General features: G+C 53.4%; 2 protein-coding genes across 2 annotated transcripts in view; one reads left to right on the top strand and one right to left on the bottom strand.

Moving 5' to 3' along the window:
- Positions 1 to 291: 291 nt before the first annotated feature.
- DOK2 (docking protein 2) lies at positions 292 to 3,740 on the bottom strand. The gene is made up of 5 exons (XM_076358859.1): positions 3,678 to 3,740; positions 2,124 to 2,420; positions 1,875 to 1,983; positions 1,278 to 1,459; positions 292 to 1,206 (listed from the first exon to the last, which is right to left on the bottom strand). Exons 1-5 carry the CDS (start codon positions 3,738 to 3,740, stop codon positions 304 to 306), a joined length of 1,554 nt encoding a protein of 517 aa, XP_076214974.1. The 3' UTR covers positions 292 to 303.
- Positions 3,741 to 5,815: 2,075 nt separating this feature from the next.
- The window catches only part of XPO7 (exportin 7), a 49,812-nt gene continuing 35,248 nt past the window's right edge, over positions 5,816 to 20,379 (top strand). Inside the window, exon 1 of the mRNA XM_076359068.1 lies at positions 5,816 to 5,876. Within this exon, the coding sequence (XP_076215183.1) occupies positions 5,859 to 5,876 (18 nt within the window). The 5' untranslated portion in view covers positions 5,816 to 5,858. The remainder of the gene's footprint in view (positions 5,877 to 20,379) is intronic.

Below are 20,379 nucleotides of genomic sequence, written 5' to 3'. Positions count from 1 at the left end.
GGACCCCCGCCCGGCCGCTGCCTGCCCTGCCCGTACGGCGGGCGCAGACTGCCCTCTAGCGGGCGCATCCCGGCTGCCGGCCTCGCAGCTGGCCAGATGTGCCCCGCCGCTCCGGAGGGATGCCCGGGCGAAGGGGAGCACTTTGCCCCGTCCCCTCCAGCCATGGGTGCGCTGAGCTTGGGGGGGGGGGGGGGGGGGGGGTGTGTCTCAGCTCCGCCGGGGAGGAGGGGGTGGCGGGCTGGAGGGGGGCTGCCAGCCGCGGGACGGGGGTCGGTCCTCTCCTCCTCTCCTTCCCCATCCCGCTCACTGCAGGTTCCTCTTCTTCGCAAACTTGAGGGCCACGTTGTCGTACTCGGTGTCCCCCAGCCACTCCTTGCCCTGCAGCAGGAAGGGCTGCCGGAGAGGAACGGGTCTCTTGGGCACCGCATAGTCATCCCGCTGCGGGTTGTAGGGGTACTCATGCCCGGCGGGCTCCTCCTGGGCCGCCTGCAGCCTCCACGCCTCCCCCTTCACCTCCTCGGGCTCGTCGTAGAGGGTGTGGGTGGACACACCCTCGGGCTCATCGTAGATGTGGTCGGGCTTGGTGGCAGCGGGGCGTAGCGGGGGCTGCTTGCCCATTTGCCCCCCCGCCTCCCTGATGCTGTTATAGGGGGGGTCGGGGACCTCCTCGGGGCAATGGGCCAAGCTGCTGAACTTGCGAGCCACAAAGGTCTTGGCAATGGTGTCGAAGGGGACGGCGTACTCAGATTCGTTGACTGCCTTGGCCGGAGCATCCTGCCTCCGGCCCTTCTCCGGCACTGGAGGGTTTCCCCGGTGGAAGGAGGTGCAGGGCTCGGCGTAGGGGCAGTTGGCACCACGGGAGGGCGGGAAGGCACCCGACGGCTCCCCGGTTCCAGAGCAGCTGCTGAGGGGCATCGGCAGCTTGGCTTTCAGCACCTTCCCCTCCCAGGTGGGCTCCAGCGAGGGGCACTTGGTGCCGCCGGGCTCCTCGTGCCCCTGCGCCCAGCTGGGCATCTTGGCGTGGCCAAGCAGCCGGGAGGCATCGTCCCCGGGACCACCCCGCCGCAGCTCCTCGGCCCCCCGGCCCCGATGCACGTTGATGGCCGACTCGATCGCCTGAAAGATCTCGTTGCCTTGCCTGGTCTCAAACTCAAAGTTGCCTTCTCCGGATGCGCAGCGCCGGCCGGCCTCGAAGGAAAAGGTCACCTGGGGAGGGACAGGATCAGGTCCCCGTTCCGCAGCCCACCACCAGCCCACCCTTCCCGGATCCCACTTACCTTATCCCGCCCAAAGCGCCGCAGGAAGTGGTAGGGCCAGCTGTAGAGGATCTCCAAGGTCTGCAAATCCCGCAGCTCCAGCGCCTCCTCGCCGGCTCGCAGGATGCACTGGCCCCAGAGCCGGCAGCGCTCAGAGGGCTCGGTGGCCCTCACCGTCACCTTGAACGCCTGCTCCAAGCCGGCTGGGGATGGAGGAGGGCGGCATTTGACACGTGCAAGGAGCAGAGCTCCTTGCTGCAAGAGCAGAGCTGCATCTCCCACCACAGAGAGGTGCCATGGAGCTCGTGACTCCCCGCAGCCGGGGCAGCGGGGAAGCGGCGTCCGGCCGATAAGGGCTCAAGGGCTCCGGTCACACGGGAGCAGCCCGATAGCGCAGCGAAACCCAGCCCTGCCAAACCGCAGAGCAGGAAGAGGCTATTTCAGGAGGAGACTTTCCACCGCGCCGCCTGCACGTAGCCACGGCGGGGGCTGCTCCCTGGTGCAAAACCGGCCGAGGTGCCTCGGGAGGCGGGGGTGATGAGATGCTGCGGGACATGCTCTGCCTCCTGTGCAAGCAAACCCAGCTCCACTGCACCTTCCCCACCTCCCGGTGCCTACCTTTGCCCCGGGAGCTGTAGAGGGAGTTTTCCTCCATGGAGAACACGCCGTCGGTGCTCAGCGAGCTCTGCTGGCCGTCCTTGCCTGCTGCCTGCTCCTCCCTGCTCCTCTGCCCCGGGAAAGAGCAGCGGGTGAGCGAGGGCAGAGGACGGCATCCCCCCAGCCTCCCCCAATGCAGCAACCCCCCGGGATTCCCCCGCACGGATCCTGCTGTCTCCCGTGCCCCTGTTATCCCTGTCCAGTGTGTACCGGGAAGGCAAGCTCGCACAGCTTCTGGATCCAGCCGGCCGCCTCGGTGCCATCAGCGGCCAGGAGGTACCGCTTGTCGGTGGTCTCCAGCAGGAAGGGGACAGTCTCCTTGGGGCAGCCGGCATCGCCACTCGCCTCCACCACGTGCACGCAGTCGCTCAGCTTCACCAGCCGCTTGCTGCCCTCGCCTTTCCGCAGCTTCTCGGCGGCCGGCGGCGCCGAGCCCTCGAAGAGCTCCAGGCGGGCGGTGGAGCAGGAGCTTTCCCGGTACAAGACTCCCCAGAACTTCCGCCATTTCTGCCATGGGGAGAAGCAGCAAGAGGAGTGAAAACCCAGCATTGGCCAGCTCTCCTTTCACCCTTCCAGGAGTTTTCATCCCCTTGGGATCATGCATGAGCCCGGGGCAGGACATCGGAGCGAACCCCTCCAGGGTCCGGGCAGGGTCTCGTACCCTCGCCCAGGAGGGGCTGGCCAAAGCGGGGGGTGAGATAAACTGGTCAGTGTGGGGAAAAGCATCCCCGACACACAAGCATAGCCGGCAGCCTGCGGCAAGGCTTTCCCAGCCGGGAAAGGCACCGGGAGCATCCCAGCCTCACCCGGCGCCGGGATCCATCCACCCACCCTGCGGCACCCAAAAGCTGTGCCGACGGCCCCCCGCTGCCGAAGGACTTTCAGCTCCTCGTTTGCTCCGTCTTCCCTGAAAACACCAACTTTTGAAGCGATTCCTGACTCGCCCTCCGAGGAGGCAGCAATTCACGGCACATCGTGCCTGGGAGGCACCGGCTCCGGCGGAGGGGAAGCGGCGGGAGAGGAAGTCTTGCACCGAAATCAGAGCATCCTCCGCGGCGGCTCCCTGCACCGGGGACCTGCCGGGCCCGGCAGGCTTTGCCGAAATGCGGCACCCTTTGCCTGGGGCATGTTCCTGGGACCCGCCGCGGGGGTGGCCTCTGCCCCGTCCTCCGCCGTCGCAGGCATCGTGCATGGCGGCAGCCGCCTTGCTGCAGGAAGGCGATGCCCTGCCTGCTGCCCTGCCTGCTCTGCCCTGCCTCTCACCAACCCTGCCCGCGGCATTTTGAGCCCCTGCGGAGGGCGGCCGTGGGGAGCAGGACTCGGCTCTGCCTCCCACCCCGGGCGCAGAGCTGGAGACGCCCGGGCGGTTCCTTCCCCCTCTTGCACAAGAGGGGTGCCGGCGGGAGCCGTTGCTAAACCCCGGCCATTATCAGCCGCTGAAGCAACGAGGCTCTGGAGGTTGCACCCGTTTGTGCCACGGCTCTGGCCTGCTTTGCAGAGCCTCTGCCGGGGGGGGGTGTCTAGCTGGGGGTGGGGGGGGAGGGGGTGTCTCTTTGCAATGTCCCCCCAGCGCCCTCCATCCCCCTGCCCGTCCCCACCGGCCCGACGTGCTGGTGGAGAGCCGATGGATGGTTGGGGAGCCAACGGGTGGGAGCATCCCATTCCCTTCAGATGCAACCCCCCCCGTACCGCCGTGTCCAGCCCAGCCGAGCCCCCCCGTGGGTCTTCCCCGGTGACCGAGCATCCCCCCCGCCGCCTCCTCACCTTCCCGAAGGTCTGCTGCAGCTGGAGGTAGAGCACACCCTGCTTCACCACCGCCTCCTCCATCCTCCAGCCACCAGCATCCTCCTCCGCTGCCCCTCCGCCGCCGTATCCCCTGCCCCACAGCTCCGGGGGGGGGGGTCCCGTCCCGGCCGCGCGCCCCTGCCCCGCCGCAGCGCTGCCGTCACGCCGGGTTGTGCCTACTCAGCATGTGACGTGCGGTCGGGCTCTTCTGTTTCCTACGCTCACGCGGCATGGGCTCTGGCTTCCTGCGCCTGTGAACTTACCATAAAGGGCAGCCGGCGCCGAGCAGCCCTGCCGCAGCCGTGCCTCCGTTTCCTCGTCTGTGAAATGGGTCTAGAGGCAGCTCCGAGGGCTTCCCCGTCGGGGTAACGACCCCCCCAGCTCTGCTGATCTGCCTGCTCCCAGGCATCGCCCGCCACCCCCGCCCAAACCAGTGCTCCCAGTAAGGGCGGCGCAGCCCCTGGCCCCGAAACTGGCCACGATGTGGCTGGGAAGGGGGTGAGGGGGCGAGCTGGGGAAGGTGACAACATGATGCAGAGGAGGGAGGAAGAGGTTTGAGGCTGCAGGCAGCACCGGGGCGTTGTTTGGTGCCCAGATCTGCAGGATGGGGACAGGGACGGGGACGGAGACGGGGATGGCAGGGGCTGGATGGGGAGCTGGGCTGGTGGAGCAGCGCAGGGTGCAGCCATGGGGGGACCCGGAGCACCGCAGCCCTTGCTGCATGGGGGGGGATGCAGCCGTGGGTGCCCGCAGAGCTCCGCAGCCCTCGGTGCATGGGGACCCGGCAGCGCTGGACACCCACGGGCACCTCAAGCTTCATCCCCAGGCCAGGAGAGGCCCCCCCCCCGCAGTCCCGGGGGGCTCACCCGCTGCGAAGGGGCACCCAAGGGTGCCGGGGCTGGGTGCCCGGCTGGGAGCTGGGCTGTCAGCGCCGGCGCTGAGCCAGCACCACACGGCCCCAGCTGCCGCCTCGGCACTGGGCCAGGGCTGGTGGAGGCACGAGGTGTGCCCCCGGCTGGGGTAACTGGGAGCACTGGTGCGGGGGCTGCTGGGGGCGACTGGTGCTGGGCTGGGGTAATTGGAGGCCACTGGTGCAAGGTACTGGCTGCAGGGATGTGGTTGCAGGGCACTGGGGACACTAGGAGCACTGGTGCTGGGGGCACTGGGGGAATGGGAGCACTGGTGCTGGGGGCAAGGGAGCACTGGGAGCACTGGTGCTGGGGGCACTGGGGGAATGGGAGCACTGGTGCTGGGGGCACTGGGAGCACTGGTGCTGGGGCTGCTGGGGCACCAGGCTTGTCCCTGGCTGGCGTAACTGGGGGCGCTGGCAGCTGGGGCCACAGCTGCAGGACACTGGGAACACTCTTGCGGGCACTGGGAGCACTGGTGCTGGGGGCGCTGGGGGCACTGGGAGCACTGGGAACACTGGTGCTGGGGGCGCTGGGGGCACTGGGGGCACTGGTGCTGGGGGCGCTGGGGGCACTGGGGGTGCTAGGGGCACTGGGGGCACTGGGAGCACTGGTGCTGGGGGCACTGGGGGCACTGGGAGCACTGGGAGCACTGGTGCTGGGGGCGCTGGGGGCACTGGTGCTGGGGGCACTGGGGGCACTGGGGGCGCTAGGGGCACTAGGGGCACTGGGAGCACTGGTGCTGGGGGCGCTGGGGGCACTGGGAGCACTGGGAGCACTGGGAGCACTGGTGCTGGGGGCGCTGGGGGCACTGGGGGCGCTAGGGGCACTGGGGGCACTGGGAGCACTGGTGCTGGGGGCGCTGGGGGCACTGGGAGCACTGGTGCTGGGGGCACTGGTGCTGGGGGCACTGGGGGCACTGGTTCGAGACACTGGAGACCCTGGAAGCGGAGGGGGGGGGGGGGGGGGGGGCCGCCGGACGCGCGGCTCCTTTAAGCGCCATGTCAACAAAGCCCGCCCCTCCCTCCGCCGCGTCGCCGCCGTCGTGACGCCACCTGCGCCGCAGCGGGCGCGCAGCGGGGCGGGGCGGGGCGCGGCGCGGCGCGCGCCGCCGGCGGGGGCGGAGCCGGGCGGGCGGCGCAGGCGCGGCGGGCGGCGGGGGCCGTCGCGCGTGCGCGCGGGCGGGGGGGGGGGGGGCGGGCGCGTGCCGGGCCCGGCGGAGGCGGAGGGAGCGGAGCATGAATGGAGCAAAATGGCGGATCATGTGCAGGTGAGGGGGGGGCCGCGCCGCGGGGCCGCCCGCGGGGCCGGGCGGGACGCGCCTCCCCTCCCCTCCCCGCCCGGCCTGCCGCGGGGCCGGGCCTCGGCGGGGGCGCGGGTAGGCCCGGCCCGGCCCGGCGCGGCGAGGCCGGGCCCGGTGAGGCCCGGCGCGGCGGGGGTGGCAGCGGGCCCGCAGGCCCCGCGGCGCGGTGGAGGTGCCGCCGCCGCCGCGGCTCCCCCTCTCCCCCCGCGGCCCCGGCCCTCCGCCGCGTGTGGGCCGAGCGGCGGGGGGGGGCCGCGGGCGCTGGCATGGTGGGCGCGGGGGCGAGCGGCCTTGCTGGGCCGGCGGCGCGGCCCCCCCCCCCCCGCCCGCTCCGGGCGGTGTTTGCCAGCGAGCCCCGGACGGCTCCAGGCTTTGACGTGTGTCACCGCCGGGCCCGGCCTCCCCGGGGCGAAGGGCCGCCGGGAGGACGACTTCACCGGGGGAGGGCGGCTGCAGCCGCCGGTGTTCACCGGCCGAGCGGCCTGTGCCTCCTCCCGCCGCCGCTGTGGCGTTTTCTAGCAACGCCGGTAGCAAACGTTTGGGGAAAGGAAACTCGGATCCCCCCCCACACACCCCTTGGAAACGAACGGCCGGCTCCGCTCCAGCCCCCCCCCCCGCTGCCAAAGCCCCGTCTCTGCCGCCACTCTCCCGGTGTCTTTGCGGGAGCCCGGCCCCTGCAGCCGCCGCCGTCCCTCGCCCCGGCTTTGGGGTTTGCATCCTTGCCTTTCCCAGCCCTGTCTGCTTTATTTTCCAGCTGCGAGGGAGACTCGGCGGTTAGGTAAACTGTGTTGGTTGGCGTCAAACGCAAAACCCCGCGTGGATAAGCGCGTTACTGTCGTGGACAGGAGCCGGGAGGCAAGTCAAAGGCGACAGTGGCTTTAACCAAGTCAGGCTTGCGTGGTAGGATGGGAAACCCTCTGAAGAGTCGGTGCTGTCACCGACAGAAAAATTAAAAATAGGTACCGCTGGGGAAACGGTGAGGGTTTTTTGCATGATATTTTAGTTGAACCTGCACAGGATTTGCATGGTGTCCAAAAGACTGGCTAAACTGTAATGACACTGGTAGTTACATATTATCTATGCAACTTTTAAATAAATATATTCTTCACATGATACCCTTGTGAACCACAAGGGTGAGCAGTTTATTAACTCAGAACAGAGCCGTGCGGCTCTCAGGTTGTCTGGCAAGGTTGCTGGCAAATGTCTCTTGGGTAGTCTCGGGGGAGGAGAGGAATTACTGCATTATTAAACAATTCACAGGCTCTAAATTTACTGAAGAAACTTTGAATTTGTTTGCCGTGAGTCGAGCCCTACCTTTCAATCTTAGCTGGCGAGCCTGCGGTTTGACACCGAAGGCGGGTGAAACAGCTGCTCTTGTTGCTTTAAAGCTGTGCTTCGTACCCTGCTTTTCTTTGTTAAATATTGAATTGAGCAAATGGAAGTTTGAGCCGTAAGAACAGGGTTGTGATTGCTGTGTTCGACTTGGTTAGTTAAAGTTTAACGTCGGAGGCTTGGAAGATGTTCCACTCGGAGGAAAACTGATTTGCAAATACGGTTAAGGCACCTGCAGCTTGGTGCAGTTCCTGTATGGGACAAATATAGCCGACAGAATTGTTACGTGCTGTAACTGGATGGGGTTTGCTTGCTTTTTATTGTCTTTTCTTCTCTCTGCTCCAGGTAAAGGCATTAAGCTGTAGCTCTGAGGAGTCTCGCTCAGTTCCCTTCAGAAAGGAGAGCGCAAGGTTTCCATTAAAACTGTGGATTTTTGTGGCTGGAGGAAGTAGTGGTTTTTATTAATAGATTAAATTTTTGGTCAGAGGTCTTTCCATAGCCCGAAGCGCCAGTCTTTTGGACATGATTTGAGCTAAGTTGCACAGACTCCCCTACCAAACATCATGTTCATTTAACAGAACGGTTATTGAGTTATCCAGCATCGCGGGGAGATGTTGACTATCAGTGTGAATAATTGAGAGAGTTGTTTTTATGGCATATGCTGTGGGAGTTGGTCCTGTTTTAATGGGAACAGGGATTTGCAAACAAATACTGGCTGTCAAAAGCTGTGCGGAGTTTAGCGGGTTAGTAAAGTCTTGCTGCTGCTTCATGAGAGCTTTGGTTTGGGTGTTACATGTTCACAGCGAAACTTCCTGCAGTTGTACCTGGTGTGCTAATACGTGATGAAGCACAAAAACATTTTTTATAGACTGCATCGGTGCTGAAGTGACTTACTTTACAATATGGAGTGACAGTAAGAATAAAGACAAACTTTTAAGGCCATAATGAAAGAGAATATCATGTTCTCGTCTTTAAAAAATAGACATTGTGCAAATTGTGAGCGAGCCCACCAGTTTTGTTGGTGGGAATTGCGTAGTCAAAGCTAGTTGTGGTGCTTTCCTGTTGAGCAGCTCTTCAAGGGGGGACTGTTCAGCGTCTGGAAACAAAGGACGCAGTGATACTGATACAGGAGCCGAGAGAATCAGATGATTTTGTGTGGCTGAAAAGAAGTCCTACGGTCTTAAAGCAAATTGCTGTACACTGACTTTTCCACTTCCCAAAAAGCTCGTACGACCTTGTTTTGAATTAATATCTCTGTCTGTTCCAAGTCTTGTAAGCATCACTTAAACTTGTTCACAGTAGAGACAGAGGCAAGCAGTGAGGATGTTGTCACAGTTAGCTTTGTGGGCAAATATGAGTCCCCTTCCCCTTCTTGGAAACAGATTTGTGTCATCTTTGTCTTTCTTCTGCTTTCCTGGCCCCTTAGATGTTTCCCATGCTGCTGTCCTACAATGGGATGCACTTACTGAATGTCAACATTCCCGTGGGAGAACGTTTGTTGTAGGATGATGATGAATTCTGTGACTTTCTGTATTGACTGTTTCATGTGTCTTGAATTTAAAAAAAATCATCGCACTGATTAAGAATTGTTGTCACTTCTACGTTTATTATTGCCTGTTCTCAGTAGCTTGACTCCAAGTTGAAATGAAAGAAATTTGGGCCAGTGAGAGGTAACAAGACAGGTGCCGAGATGGCTACTTGTAATAGAAAAATACGAAATCTGGCATCCAAAAAGGGAATTGCATCCCTTTTTTTGCTTCCACGCTATCTGATTTTAGGTTCAGGACTGGGTTTTTCAAATCCCAGAGATTGGCACCGAGTTTTCCATCTTTTTAACTGTTAAATGAGCTGACAGCGCTTTGCTCCAAGCTGGAAAACTGACGTGTTTGGAGCAGTTGTGTGTTTGTGCAGATTCAGTTCTGCTGGGGCCTCCAGATGCACCGGGTGGGCTGCAGGGAGAAGCGGCGGCTTTCATCTCAATACAGTTGTGGAGGAAGCTCAGTGGGGGGAAAAAAAAAAAATCATATAAAAGTGTGTTTGGGTAGGCATTCTTGTGTCACATCCACCACGTGTTGGTAGTTCACAGAAATGAGTCGCACCGTGTGAGTGTGAGGAGGGACAGGGGGATTTTCTCACCGGTGTTGGAGGCTCCTTTGTGCCGTACTCGTGTACTGAAGGGGACACGACTTGTTTTTTCGAGACCGTTTCCTAGGGCAATTCCTTCTCCATCCCTAATAAGACCCAAATTTTTTTTATTCTTGTGTGTTTCTGTATTCTAAAGGACGTTGTTTTGGCTCAAACACAAAATCTAATTTGGCTCTAGAAATCTATAACATTCAGCTTGCTCCAGAGGAAACCCTGGAGACTGAGATGCGTGTTTCCCATTTGATATCTCGGTAACCTTGCACTTGCTTGGTAAAAGAGTCACGACGTAGCCTGCTGCCCGACTACAAATTGCTTAGAATACTTTTTCGTTTGTTTTAGTTCAAGCTTTTACCTTCCGTGTGTCATTGGACTCTGAAAGCTCTAATTAAGGACTTGGGTTTATCTCAGAATAGCCCAAGGGAGTGCTCTGGACCTGGGGAGGGGGAAACACTGGTTCGACTAAAAATAGAGCTGGCAGCATTTCTTTTGCAAATTAGGCTCTTTTTTTTTTTTTTTTAAAGTTATGCGCTTTTGTTAAACTGTGCTCTTTGGCTGTTCAGCACCAAAGTTGCAGAAGGTGTTCAGAGTTGGGTTTCAGCTGAAAGGTGGAGGTACGGAGTTGCAGTATCTCAAGATCTCTGCAGCCAAACTTTGACGTAAAAAAAGTGGCTGCTCCTTTTCAGCTCTGGGGACTCCACCACCAGCGGTTTATTCCTTGTCCCCCAGCCGACATCTGGAGCGTACTTTGGAGGTCCCTTGGGTAGCAGGCAAGGTGTCCGGTACATAGCTCCTGGCAGCAGACCCAGCCCACTGTACCTCTCCTCCAGATGACGGTGTTTTGAAGCAGCCCAGGTGGGAAAGGAGAACGGGGTGGCTTCGCTGTGGGTTTTCACGCTCATTAGCAGCCTGCCGAGGGACCGGCTCGGGGTGAAATCCTGGCCTCGTTGAAGCCTGTGGGAGATGTTGTCACTGAATTCAGTGAGCTGGAGCTACTCTGCGTTTAGGTTACAATCCCATCTGTAATAGTTCACCTGAAGATCTCAAAACTTCTGTATCACAAAGGGGAAAGGCAAAGCTCAGTTCGGCGTGAGCTGGGTGCCTGCTACGGCAGTAAAAGAAGGGCAGAGGAGAGAGGAGTGGAGCGGCCAGGTGAGCCTGCTGTCAGATGGCTGGTCTCCTCTCCCTCTTTTAGCGAGCGAGCTGTGTTCCCTCAGGTAGCCAACGCTAATACAATTAAGGAGGATTTGTTAATTTTAATCATTTTAAGAGAACACTGAATGCTCTGTAGCTCAAGAACTTTGTTACTGTTAATAATGTCTTGTTGCCCTTGGTTTTCGGCAGTGCAGTGGTATTTTATGAGTCTATAGGGCTCAGGCCTGCTAAAGCAAAGTTCAAGAAGTTACATTTTTACTACTTAAAATTGCCAGCAAAAATGTAATTTTTGTCTTCCTGCTTCTAAGCTGTGGTTTCAAGAAGGCGTTTATGAATCGTTTGCGATGCTTTCCCCGTGATATGGTTGTGTGGCTTAGTTGCAAGAATCTAGGGGGTTTTTGTAAGAGTAACCAGTGTTATCTGTGTCGAGGTTACTCTCATTTTTCCCAACGAAATGATGCTGGTGCATCTTTGGCCTTTTGCGCAACAGCAACGCTGGTACCACCTGGCCCCTGTGAAGCCCTCTGCGCATCTTCAGCTTTGATTTGCAAGAAGGGTTTTGTTATTTCTTTGCTCGTCTAACTTCGGCACAGCTGGCTTTTTCTCGATAGTGGGTTTGCAGTCTTGGAAAAGACGACCTGAAAAGTTTTTTCTTTTTTAGTTTTCCAGTCAAGCCTGGTTGGTGTAACCTCTGGAAATGCAGGAGTCAAACACACCAAGGTGTTAACGTGATAAGGTGTTGCTCACAGCCTTCCTCTCTCCGATAGCCTTAAGTCAGAGCCCACTGATTGGGCAATCAGCGGGCGGTAGGTCCTTTCTGGCTTGCTTTGGGTTCTCCCTATTCTTGATTGTGCAAGGAATAATAGGACTTAGACCTTCTTGGAGGGAAGAGTTTTAATTAAATGCTTCTTACACCTTCGAAGTCGGAGCAGAGCGTAAGGATCTGTCACTCACTGAACTGGTGGTTGGTGGGGCCTCATGCATGCAGTTGTTGACGACGGTGGTGTTCTTGTTGGTTATTTTTAGTATGTGTTAGTTCTAACAAACTAATAAAAGGTACTGTTGAAGGATGGTTGCTAAACCACCCAGAAAATATCTCAGCAGAAGCTTGACATTTTTGCTTTTGTTTCTCATTAAGGACAAAATGTGAAGTCTGTTCGTAGTCCCTGCTACCTCTGGTAATGGTTTGCCAGTGGGAAGCTCGTTGCCCTGGTGTGGTCAGGACAAAACATCAGCTTTGCGCTCTGGTGCTTGACATCTTCCTGGTGGCATACTTTGAACATTGGGTGATGTAAGATCTCCATTATAAATGTGCTTTGATAGTCCGGTCCTTCTCATCCTTCTACCCTTGTCCTGCTCTGGAAATCAGAAGTAGTTCTCCAGGCTGAAATACGTGCTGCACTTCAGAAAAATAACATGCCACAGTTGAGTGCTGTGAACAAGAAGTATTTTTTAGCAGCTCTTCGACAATTTAAACTATTTTTGGGTGCAATTGGCCAGTGATTGCACAGTGTAATGTGTTCTCCTGTTGTTTATAGCTAGTCTGGCTGCGTCTTCTGCAATTTTGCCCATGCTGCAGGTGGGCACGGGGCAGAGGAGAGCACCGTGCCAGGACGTCCCCGCATGCCACGTCGCGTATCACGCTGCAGTACCTGGAGCAGGAACGCTGGTTAAACATGATGCTGTGTGCTTGTGGGGCCGTCTGGCTTACCAGGACTTACCTGGTACAAGCCTTGCATGTAAATCAACGCCCAGCTTGGGAGTAAAAAATTATGTTTCAGCACTAGAAGAGGAAAACACGTTTCATCTTTTAACGGACTGCCTTCTCCCTTGTTTGAGGTCATTTGAACTGCACATGTAGCTGAGGAGCACTGCTTTCTGCTTGCAGGTTTTTGGTAGTTTGAAGTGTAATTGTGGGTTTCTAGCTGAACTTTTTAAATTAAAGTTTACTTCTTTTAACATACTGTTCAGTATTGTTGTATAATTTATTAATAACACAAGAACAAGAAAATCAAACAAGAAGGTATTTACAAGAATCAGACAGGCAAATTGTGTCCTTACCAGCCTGTTTCAGCTGGGTACTTTGCTGGTTTGAATAGTATCTTAGTTTGATTTCTTGTAATGGGGAACTTCTGGTTACTGGATGAATTCTGTAAAAGAATTTTTTTTTTCTTTTTTCCCAAATGGGAATGGGGATGCGTTGAAGATTTCTTTCGCACTTTGGCAGGTCAGAAAGAAAATCTTGTCATGTGTATGTATCGGTATAGCCGGGCAGCAGGAAGTGAAGGTAGGGTCGGTAGCAATTGCTTTCTTTTCTGTTTTTTATTTAATTCGTATTGTTTTTATTCCACGCCTGGTTGGCACAGCACCCATGCTTGTCTCGGGTTGTGTTGACTGATCAGCACCATTGCTGTTGCTGCTTTCCTTATGCTCGTGGCACACAAGTGCAAGGTGACTTGGTATTTTGACACCCTTGCAGCCATAGAGAAATCCGAAGGGCCTGGACTGTCTGGCACTAATAATTGCCTTTTTCCTTCCAACTGTAGGATTTAAAATAACGTTGTTCTAGGGATATTAAAATGATGTATAAGGCACAAAGGTTGTGAAGCATTTCATGGATGTTTCTGTGCTGCTCATTAACATCGTATCTCTGTTTATAGCTGAAATGGGCTCTGGCCTTGTAACTCAGCAATGGAGAACAGGCTTTAACCTGCTCTCGTCCGGGTTTGTTTGTAGCTTTGGAGTCATGTCTCTCAAGATGGGAGAATATATTGGGAGGGAGAGAGCAATCCTCAGCTATTTAACTTGAACTGAATCTGATGGGGCTGAGGAGTCAGATCCACAAAAGCAGGTGATCTAGAAATCTGAATGTTTTAACACCTTTTGGCCTTTGTGGTCTCAGCCGTGAGGACTCCTGCTGTTGCGAGGAAGGGGTCAAAATTCCTGTCCCACCTGACGTGGTGTTTTCTGCAGCTCGTGCAAGCCTTCTTGCTCCAGTCCGTCTACCTAATGTCCAACAAATCTGATCGCCAATTAGGTAAGATAATCAGAAAGATTTTTCTTAGTTGAGAAATGTATCATTCAGTCACTTTATCTTGTAGCAGGATTACCAGCAGACTATGTGTTTTCTCATGTTGCAAGAGCAGTTTATAAAAGAAATAGCCTCCATTTTTCTGCTAAATACCTCCACTTCAGGATCATCTTTAAGTCCTTTCCATCCTTTTGATCTATGTCCAGTAAAATGAGCTCTGCATCCATGTACCCTGTGGACTCACAACTCTAGATCTGCAAAGGATTTATGTCTGTCCTGCAGTGGCATTTTCTGTAATGTATGGGTCTTGAACGCACCTTTTACATGGCTTATTCCACAGCCCATCATTCTGACTTAATTGTTCTCTGTTTACTGTATTCACGTTGGACAGGGGTGTTATTGCTGTATCATCTACGTGTTTTGGTTGAATTCCTGTTTGAGAGCTCTGTGCCCTTCTATCACCAGTTCAGAGTGTTTGTGAACATGGTGATTACAGGAGTTATAGTCCAAGGACATTGTACTGGAAAATACTAATTCTGTTGTTTCTCTTCTAGCACTTGATAATGTCTGTAGCCGACGCTAGTTTAACCAGTAAGTTGAAGGTGATTGGATTATTTTGCTGCTACTGAATGGTGAGTTTGAGCAGTCCTGTAGTAGTTCTAGTATTTCATATGATTGGAGGTGCCTCCAGAGTTTTCGGAGTATTTGGAAGGCTTCTGTTTTCTCCTGAACCATCATCTTGGAGCACAGCTTTGTGTCTGAAACAAATTCACATGCCGTATGCCTGGTGCAGACCTGTTGGCGTGTGGGGCTTGGTTTTGAGTTGTTGGCGTTTTTTGGTAGTTGGTTCCCATTTGGGTAAAGCGCTTGCTGCTCACAGTGCCTTGATGTGTGCTATTGATTGTTGCACCTGAAGGTGGCTTGTTCTGCAAAGCTAGTGCCCTGAAAGTTGTCTGTTACCTTTGTTAGAGATGATGAGACCCAGAAATCTGAAAGCCAGCTTGCTTCACTGCAGCTAGCTTGCCTGGTAGTGCAGTTGCCTTAGTTTTTTCTCCCTAGGCTCTGGTATCTGCCGTGAGACTCCCTGCCTTCTGTTCCGTGTCCTGAATGTGGTGGGAAGAGGAAACGTTGAAAACTGGGTTGTTTTTTTTTCTCCTATGTAAGCAAATGCTAAGCAAGCAGGGGGATCTGTGACCTCAAAAGCAACTTTCAGTTCATTCAGATAATTTTGTAAATGAGCTGCTCTTCCTAGAGTTCAAAGAAAAAATATTACTCAGTTAAAACTATCAGAAGACTAGAAGGTGTGTTACAGTTTTTTGTGTGGTGCCCCAAAGTGGCACCCCGCGGGGATTATCCTGCTATCTAAACAAATAAAAAATAATCCCCACAATGCTAACTACCATTTAGAGAAGAGTGTTGTTCCATAGCTCCTGCTCACATCGTGTGGTGGCAGTGCTTTGAATCTTACAGACCTGCACACGCAAAGAGCTGTGGTGCCCGTTGCCCGATTTTGTAGTTCTGAGCCACAAAACATAGGCTGTCTCCTTCCAAAATAACCATCTAAGGTGTCAGAGATGTCTTTCAGACTAAATACCCGACGTCGGATTCTGTTTGTTCTCTAGAACTGTATTCACACCTAGAGGTATCCGGGTTGTACTGTTAGTCCTAATAATATGAAAAACATTTCCGTCTGCTGCGGGAAATGCAGCAACCTTGGTACCCCCCCGGACTGTGCCCACACTACTGAAATGGGGAATGCTGATTTGCATGGCAGGACCCTTTTCTCTTTATAATATGTTCTGTAGTTGTTATCAACAGGTAGAAGAGATTTTGAGAGGCTTGGCTCATCCAAATGGTTGCAGATTTTGCGTCTCCGTGTATCCAGCACTGTGTTGGTCCCATGCATGTTGTGCTTGCTGCTTCCTAATTTCCTGGTTGCTGCGTGTTAGGAAATGGCCAACCTTTGCCAAATGAAAAGCCCTCAGATGCACAAGGGACGTTGAGCTCTGAAAAAGCGAGGTTAGAAGTGTGCGATTGCTGAAGCAGTGTATTAGCTGTGGCATATAAATAAAAAGGTAAAGAAAACCAGGGGTGACTCATTCCCCCATTGTTGTAGCAAAGGTGTTGGTGCTGCTCCAGCTTCTCCTTTTTTTTTTCTCAAAAGTGGAGGAGCGCCTGCCTGCTGCAGTTACCAGGGCAGTTGTGCTGCTGTCCTTGCTTAGGGCCCTGCTGAGTCCTCCCTCCGGGAGAGAGGCCTTTCTTGGGGTAGAATTCAGTAATTCATCCGTTCCTAGGTATTGCATCGCCAGGGATCTCTCACTACTGCTTCAACAGCGTCAGTGGGGATTGAACCCAGGAATGGTTGTCTTAAGTTTAGTAGAAATCTGTCATGGTATAGAGGCAGTTTCTTCAAAACAGGATGTGATTTATTGTTCCAGAAATCAGCTAACTTTTAAAGATTCTTTTTTTTTTAAATAAGACAAGTGGGTTTTTTTCAACTTCACCTTTCCTCAAGTATGGCTGGCAGACTTCCCATGCAAGAAATAGCTGCCATAGTTTACAGCCGTGTGCATCTTCCCAGCCTGCCCACTTTTTCCTCCATTGATGGTCTAATCCCTGTCGACTCCAGAAGCTGGGTGCCTTGGGCCATCGTATCTCTGTTGCTGTTTTACTTTTCCCGTTTGTTCTATAACAAACCACTTCTTCCAACTGAATTATGCATTCAGGTGAGTAACACTACACAATTACATGTAGCATTCAGAGAAGATAATAGATATCTGACTGTTTTTCCATAGGAGTCAGACCTTCCAATTAGCAGTTCAAGTTGTGCGTTATATCGGACTCGGTGCTGCATGAAAGAAGCGCAAACCCAGAACACGGTCAAGGTGAAATAAACACTTCCAGCTGGCCAGCATTGAAAACAGGGATGATTCCCATTTTCACTGCATCTGTTTCATTCTTAAAAAAAAAAAAAAATCTGATGCATTGTCAAACCTCTTTTTAATTTATTCCGTGACTGTTGGTGTATGCACACGGGTTCTGCTAGCATCTGGAAGTCCTGATGACGCAGAAACGTAGAGGTTTCTTTTGGAGATTTTAGCCCTCGATCTGTTCTCACTGCCCTCCGAGGTATAATTAGCTTCAGGACTGCTCGCTTAAGACATGCCCTGTGTTAGAAAGCCAAACATTACCTTGTCTTTTCTCTCATTTCTTAGCAGATAGCTAAGGCTTGATAAAATTATGCACTGGTATTTATTTGCACCCCACTAGAATATTGAAAAGTTTCTCGACAGTTTCACCACCCACTAAGAGTATCGTGTTCCTCCTCTTTAAACTCTTTGGGGGAGAAGCTGCCCTGTGTAACATACGAGGTTTTATGTTGTCAATACTAAGTTATGGGAAGTGTTACTGTTAATTTGAAGCATTTCTGTGTGTTGGGGTGTGGAGTTGTTCTAAAGCGTTGTGCAGTGAAACGGCAGGGCTGAATCCTGAAGGTAGGCCTGTTCCGTCTGGGCTTGAAGACCATTTATCTCGGAGAAAGAAATGAGAGCTCTTTATTGATTCCCCGAGAGACGCAGGGAGATGCCTGAAAATACTACTGCAATAAATAATTTTGAGATGTGCTGAAAGGGTGTAGGTAGGTTTGCTTTCTCTGTTATTAGTAGGGTAAATGGAAATGGGCAATTTGTTGTTCAGATTCTCTTAACAAATGAGTGTGATGAGCCATGAGACCTTGATTTTTACAGCTATGAGTACTTACGAAGTGCATCATCCTGGTCCTTGGCAGTTAATAGTTGCATCGCTCAGCTTAAAAGCTTTTTTATTTTTGGTTGAAATACCTGACATTCATCAATTGACCTGAGGCAATCTCTGAGCCTTAGTCACTTAAATCACCGGGGCCCTTTGACTGCTGCGATGCATCTTCGTTGCACGGTTGCATTTGCTAAAACGCAGTGTTTCGGAGCCCTGGCTGCATGCTGCATCTTCTTCCTCCCTGTTTTGCTGTGAAGTCGGCGAGCAATTGAGGAAAGCTAGCTAATGTCCACGGCTTTGAAGAGCAGAAGCTGCCGCACACTGTGCAGCTCTGACGCTCTGACGCCCGGTGCCAGCATAGGACTGCACACAAGGTTTCAGGTGCTGCGTTAGAGAAGTGTGCACTGCATCTCGCGTTACTTGCTTTAACACCGTGTGTGCTGGGGTGTGCGTGTTTCCTGACAAATACAGAAATCGATATTCCTTAGACATAAAATGTTCAAGCGAAAGGAAAAATAGAAGATGGTCTCTTCCCACCGCCGTGAGGCCACATCCTGGAGGTACGCGGGTAACTCTTCTTCTGGGGCCTGTTGCATGCTTGTAGTAAGCAAGGACATAAACATCTCATCGCCTGCCCTGCAGTTGCCCGGCGCTTGCAGAGTCTGACTTTGATTATAACATATGGGGGAATCAGTTGGGGGATATTAAAATGGATGAATGTGCTTGGGACAAAAATAACTGTATTAAACATGTTGCAGATCTCTGGCTCAGGGAGTCGGTAACCATAAGGCAGGAGGAAGGAATGTCTTGGAAACAATGTGTGCCTGGAGGATTTACAGCAATGCACATCCTTCAGGATAAGAACCACCAGGCAGCAGCAAAGTTTGGATTGATCTTGTTAAGCCAAATACTCCATTTTAGATGTCTGAATCTGTGGGGTTATTGCTTGCCTGCTCCCCCCCCCCCCCCCCCGAGCAATCGGGGCTGGCTGTGTGCACTCCTGCTTACTTTCTGGCTCTGCCATCTTGAGCACGCCGAGCACAGCGTGCGTTTCCTCAATTTTCTGAAATGGGAACTGTCAGCGTGGTGAAGTCAAACTCTATTGAACTAAACCTGCCTAGAGCTTATTGCAGCCCTTGGATGTAAAGAGCGTTGCTTAAGCAACCGTGTAATATAGGATCAATTCCGCAGCCATCCCCAGGGGACTCCTTTTAGGTAGCTGTTACTTTCCTTGTAGTATTTATCATTTTAAAGATGATCACACATTGTTTATCTTCACCATGGGGAAAACACTGAACAGAGACGAGTTTTATTTGGGGCTTGTAGTATAAATGAGATTGATAGGTTGGGGTTTTTTTCCATGTTTTGAGCTTCACAGCTGCTCTCAGTGGACAAACATCTGAGGCGAAGATTGTGCAAAGGGGGTGGCGTATACAGAGGAAAACTCATTTCTTCTCAGTGTTTGATATTGCTAAAGAAATAAGCAATAACATGATGCAAAGTTCATATGAGGCTGATGGATTGACAATTCCTGCTCAGGACTGTGCAGCCCGCGGTGGAGAGAGCTTCGCTCCATGCAGGGCTCCGGTGGAAAGGAGCCCCCCGACTCTCTGTAGGACGTTGGTCTGCAGCAAAACTTCCCTGGGAGCTTGCTGCTGTTGTGGGGGAAGGGGAGCGTCAACACTGTCAGCAAACATTTGTCAAGTTTGCTGATTTCTGATAAATATACTTTCCCCTGTTGAAAAACACTTCTGCCGCATATAAAACAATGGCGTTGGAGTCAGTTGTAGGGTGTGTTGCATTGTCCTCCAGTGCTTCGCGGTGTAGGGCTGAACTTCAGTTTGGGGAGATGGATCAAAAACATGATGTTGTTTTGGGTTTTTTTTCCTAGGGACACAAACTTACTCAACTTCTGTTTGCAAAAATACTGTCTAAGGCTTGTAGACAGTGACATAATGAGATGTCATGCCTGGAAGCTGGATTTAGAAGAACACTGAGATAGGATGCAGGCTTCCACTAATAGGCATTAATTGCTACACTTTATTGGAGGAGGAAAAAGCCTAGGCATTGTTTGGGTCTTGGCTTCGGAGGGGAAAAAATCTGTGTGCACATAGGAGGAAAAGTGAAGTGATCGTCGTCTGTGCTGAGCTTGGAGTCGAGAGGTGGCTGTGTGAAAAACTCAGTAGCAGTTTAGGCTTTTTAGTATGCATTTAAACATGTCCTCCTAGCTGGGAGATGACCGGTGTTTCAGGTTGTCATTTAGCCTTTGTGGTCCGAGGAATGAGAGAAATTGGACCATGTGGGGCTTTTTTGTTACTGCACAAGGTACTTCAGGCGTACTAGTATGTGTTGGTGGAATATGGTATGCGCAACTGTAGAAAAATCCTGGGATTTCAGTGCCGTCGTGCGAGGAGCAGATAAGAGCGATTCGGAAGGCTGGGGGGCTGGCGAGGGAGGAGGTGTTTGACACTTGGGGCTGTCTCCCGTGACTCAGCAGTCCTCCTCCTAAAACGCCATCCCAACTGCCGCCCCACGGCCGCAGAGTCCCCGTCGGCTCCCTGCCACCCTAAGCCCTCATCGACCGCCTCCTTGCCTTCCCTAGGTGCAGAGGACTGGTCTCTTCTTTTTACAAAGAGTTTTTGGAGCTGTTCGTTCTCAAAGGAGCGGTGAACACAAGTTTTGGTTAGTTGTAATTGTGCCTTTTATACTGTTTTCCTTCTCGGCTCACCGGCCGCATACCTTTCCATCCTGTAAGGCAGCCCACACGTGCAGCACTAGTGGGATGCCAGAGTGTCTCCCTGTTTCAAATACTCTGCTGTCTCATGCTGTAGTCCTTATCTAGAATATGCAGAGCTCTTGCCCTGCATAATCGTTATACTAAATGGTATTTTTTTTATCTTGGTTGAAAGAGTAGGTATTGCCCAATGTCTGTAGTGAAGTAATCCCCACCTACTTGCTACCCCTAACGCCCGAACATCTCTGACTTTCAAAGTTGGGTGCTGGGGTAAGGCTAGCCTGATTTCTACCCCGTCGGCAGAGAGGAGGGGAACTCCGCTG

Source organism: Aptenodytes patagonicus, chromosome 24 (assembly GCF_965638725.1).
Source record: "Aptenodytes patagonicus chromosome 24, bAptPat1.pri.cur, whole genome shotgun sequence".
Lineage (NCBI taxonomy): Eukaryota > Metazoa > Chordata > Aves > Sphenisciformes > Spheniscidae > Aptenodytes > Aptenodytes patagonicus.
Note: the sequence above shows the minus strand (reverse complement) of the source record. Positions and strands in the feature narration are given on the sequence as shown.

Excerpts from the sequence above, each read along its gene's own strand:
- DOK2 (XM_076358859.1), bottom strand. The coding sequence starts at position 3,740 with ATGGAGGAGGCGGTGGTGAAGCAGGGTGTGCTCTACCTCCAGCTGCAG. Across the intron at positions 2,421-3,677 it reads TGCAGCAGACCTTCGGGAAG|AAATGGCGGAAGTTCTGGGG; the intron begins GTGAGGAGGCGG and ends TCCCCATGGCAG. Across the intron at positions 1,207-1,277 it reads GGCGCTTTGGGCGGGATAAG|GTGACCTTTTCCTTCGAGGC; the intron begins GTAAGTGGGATC and ends GTCCCTCCCCAG.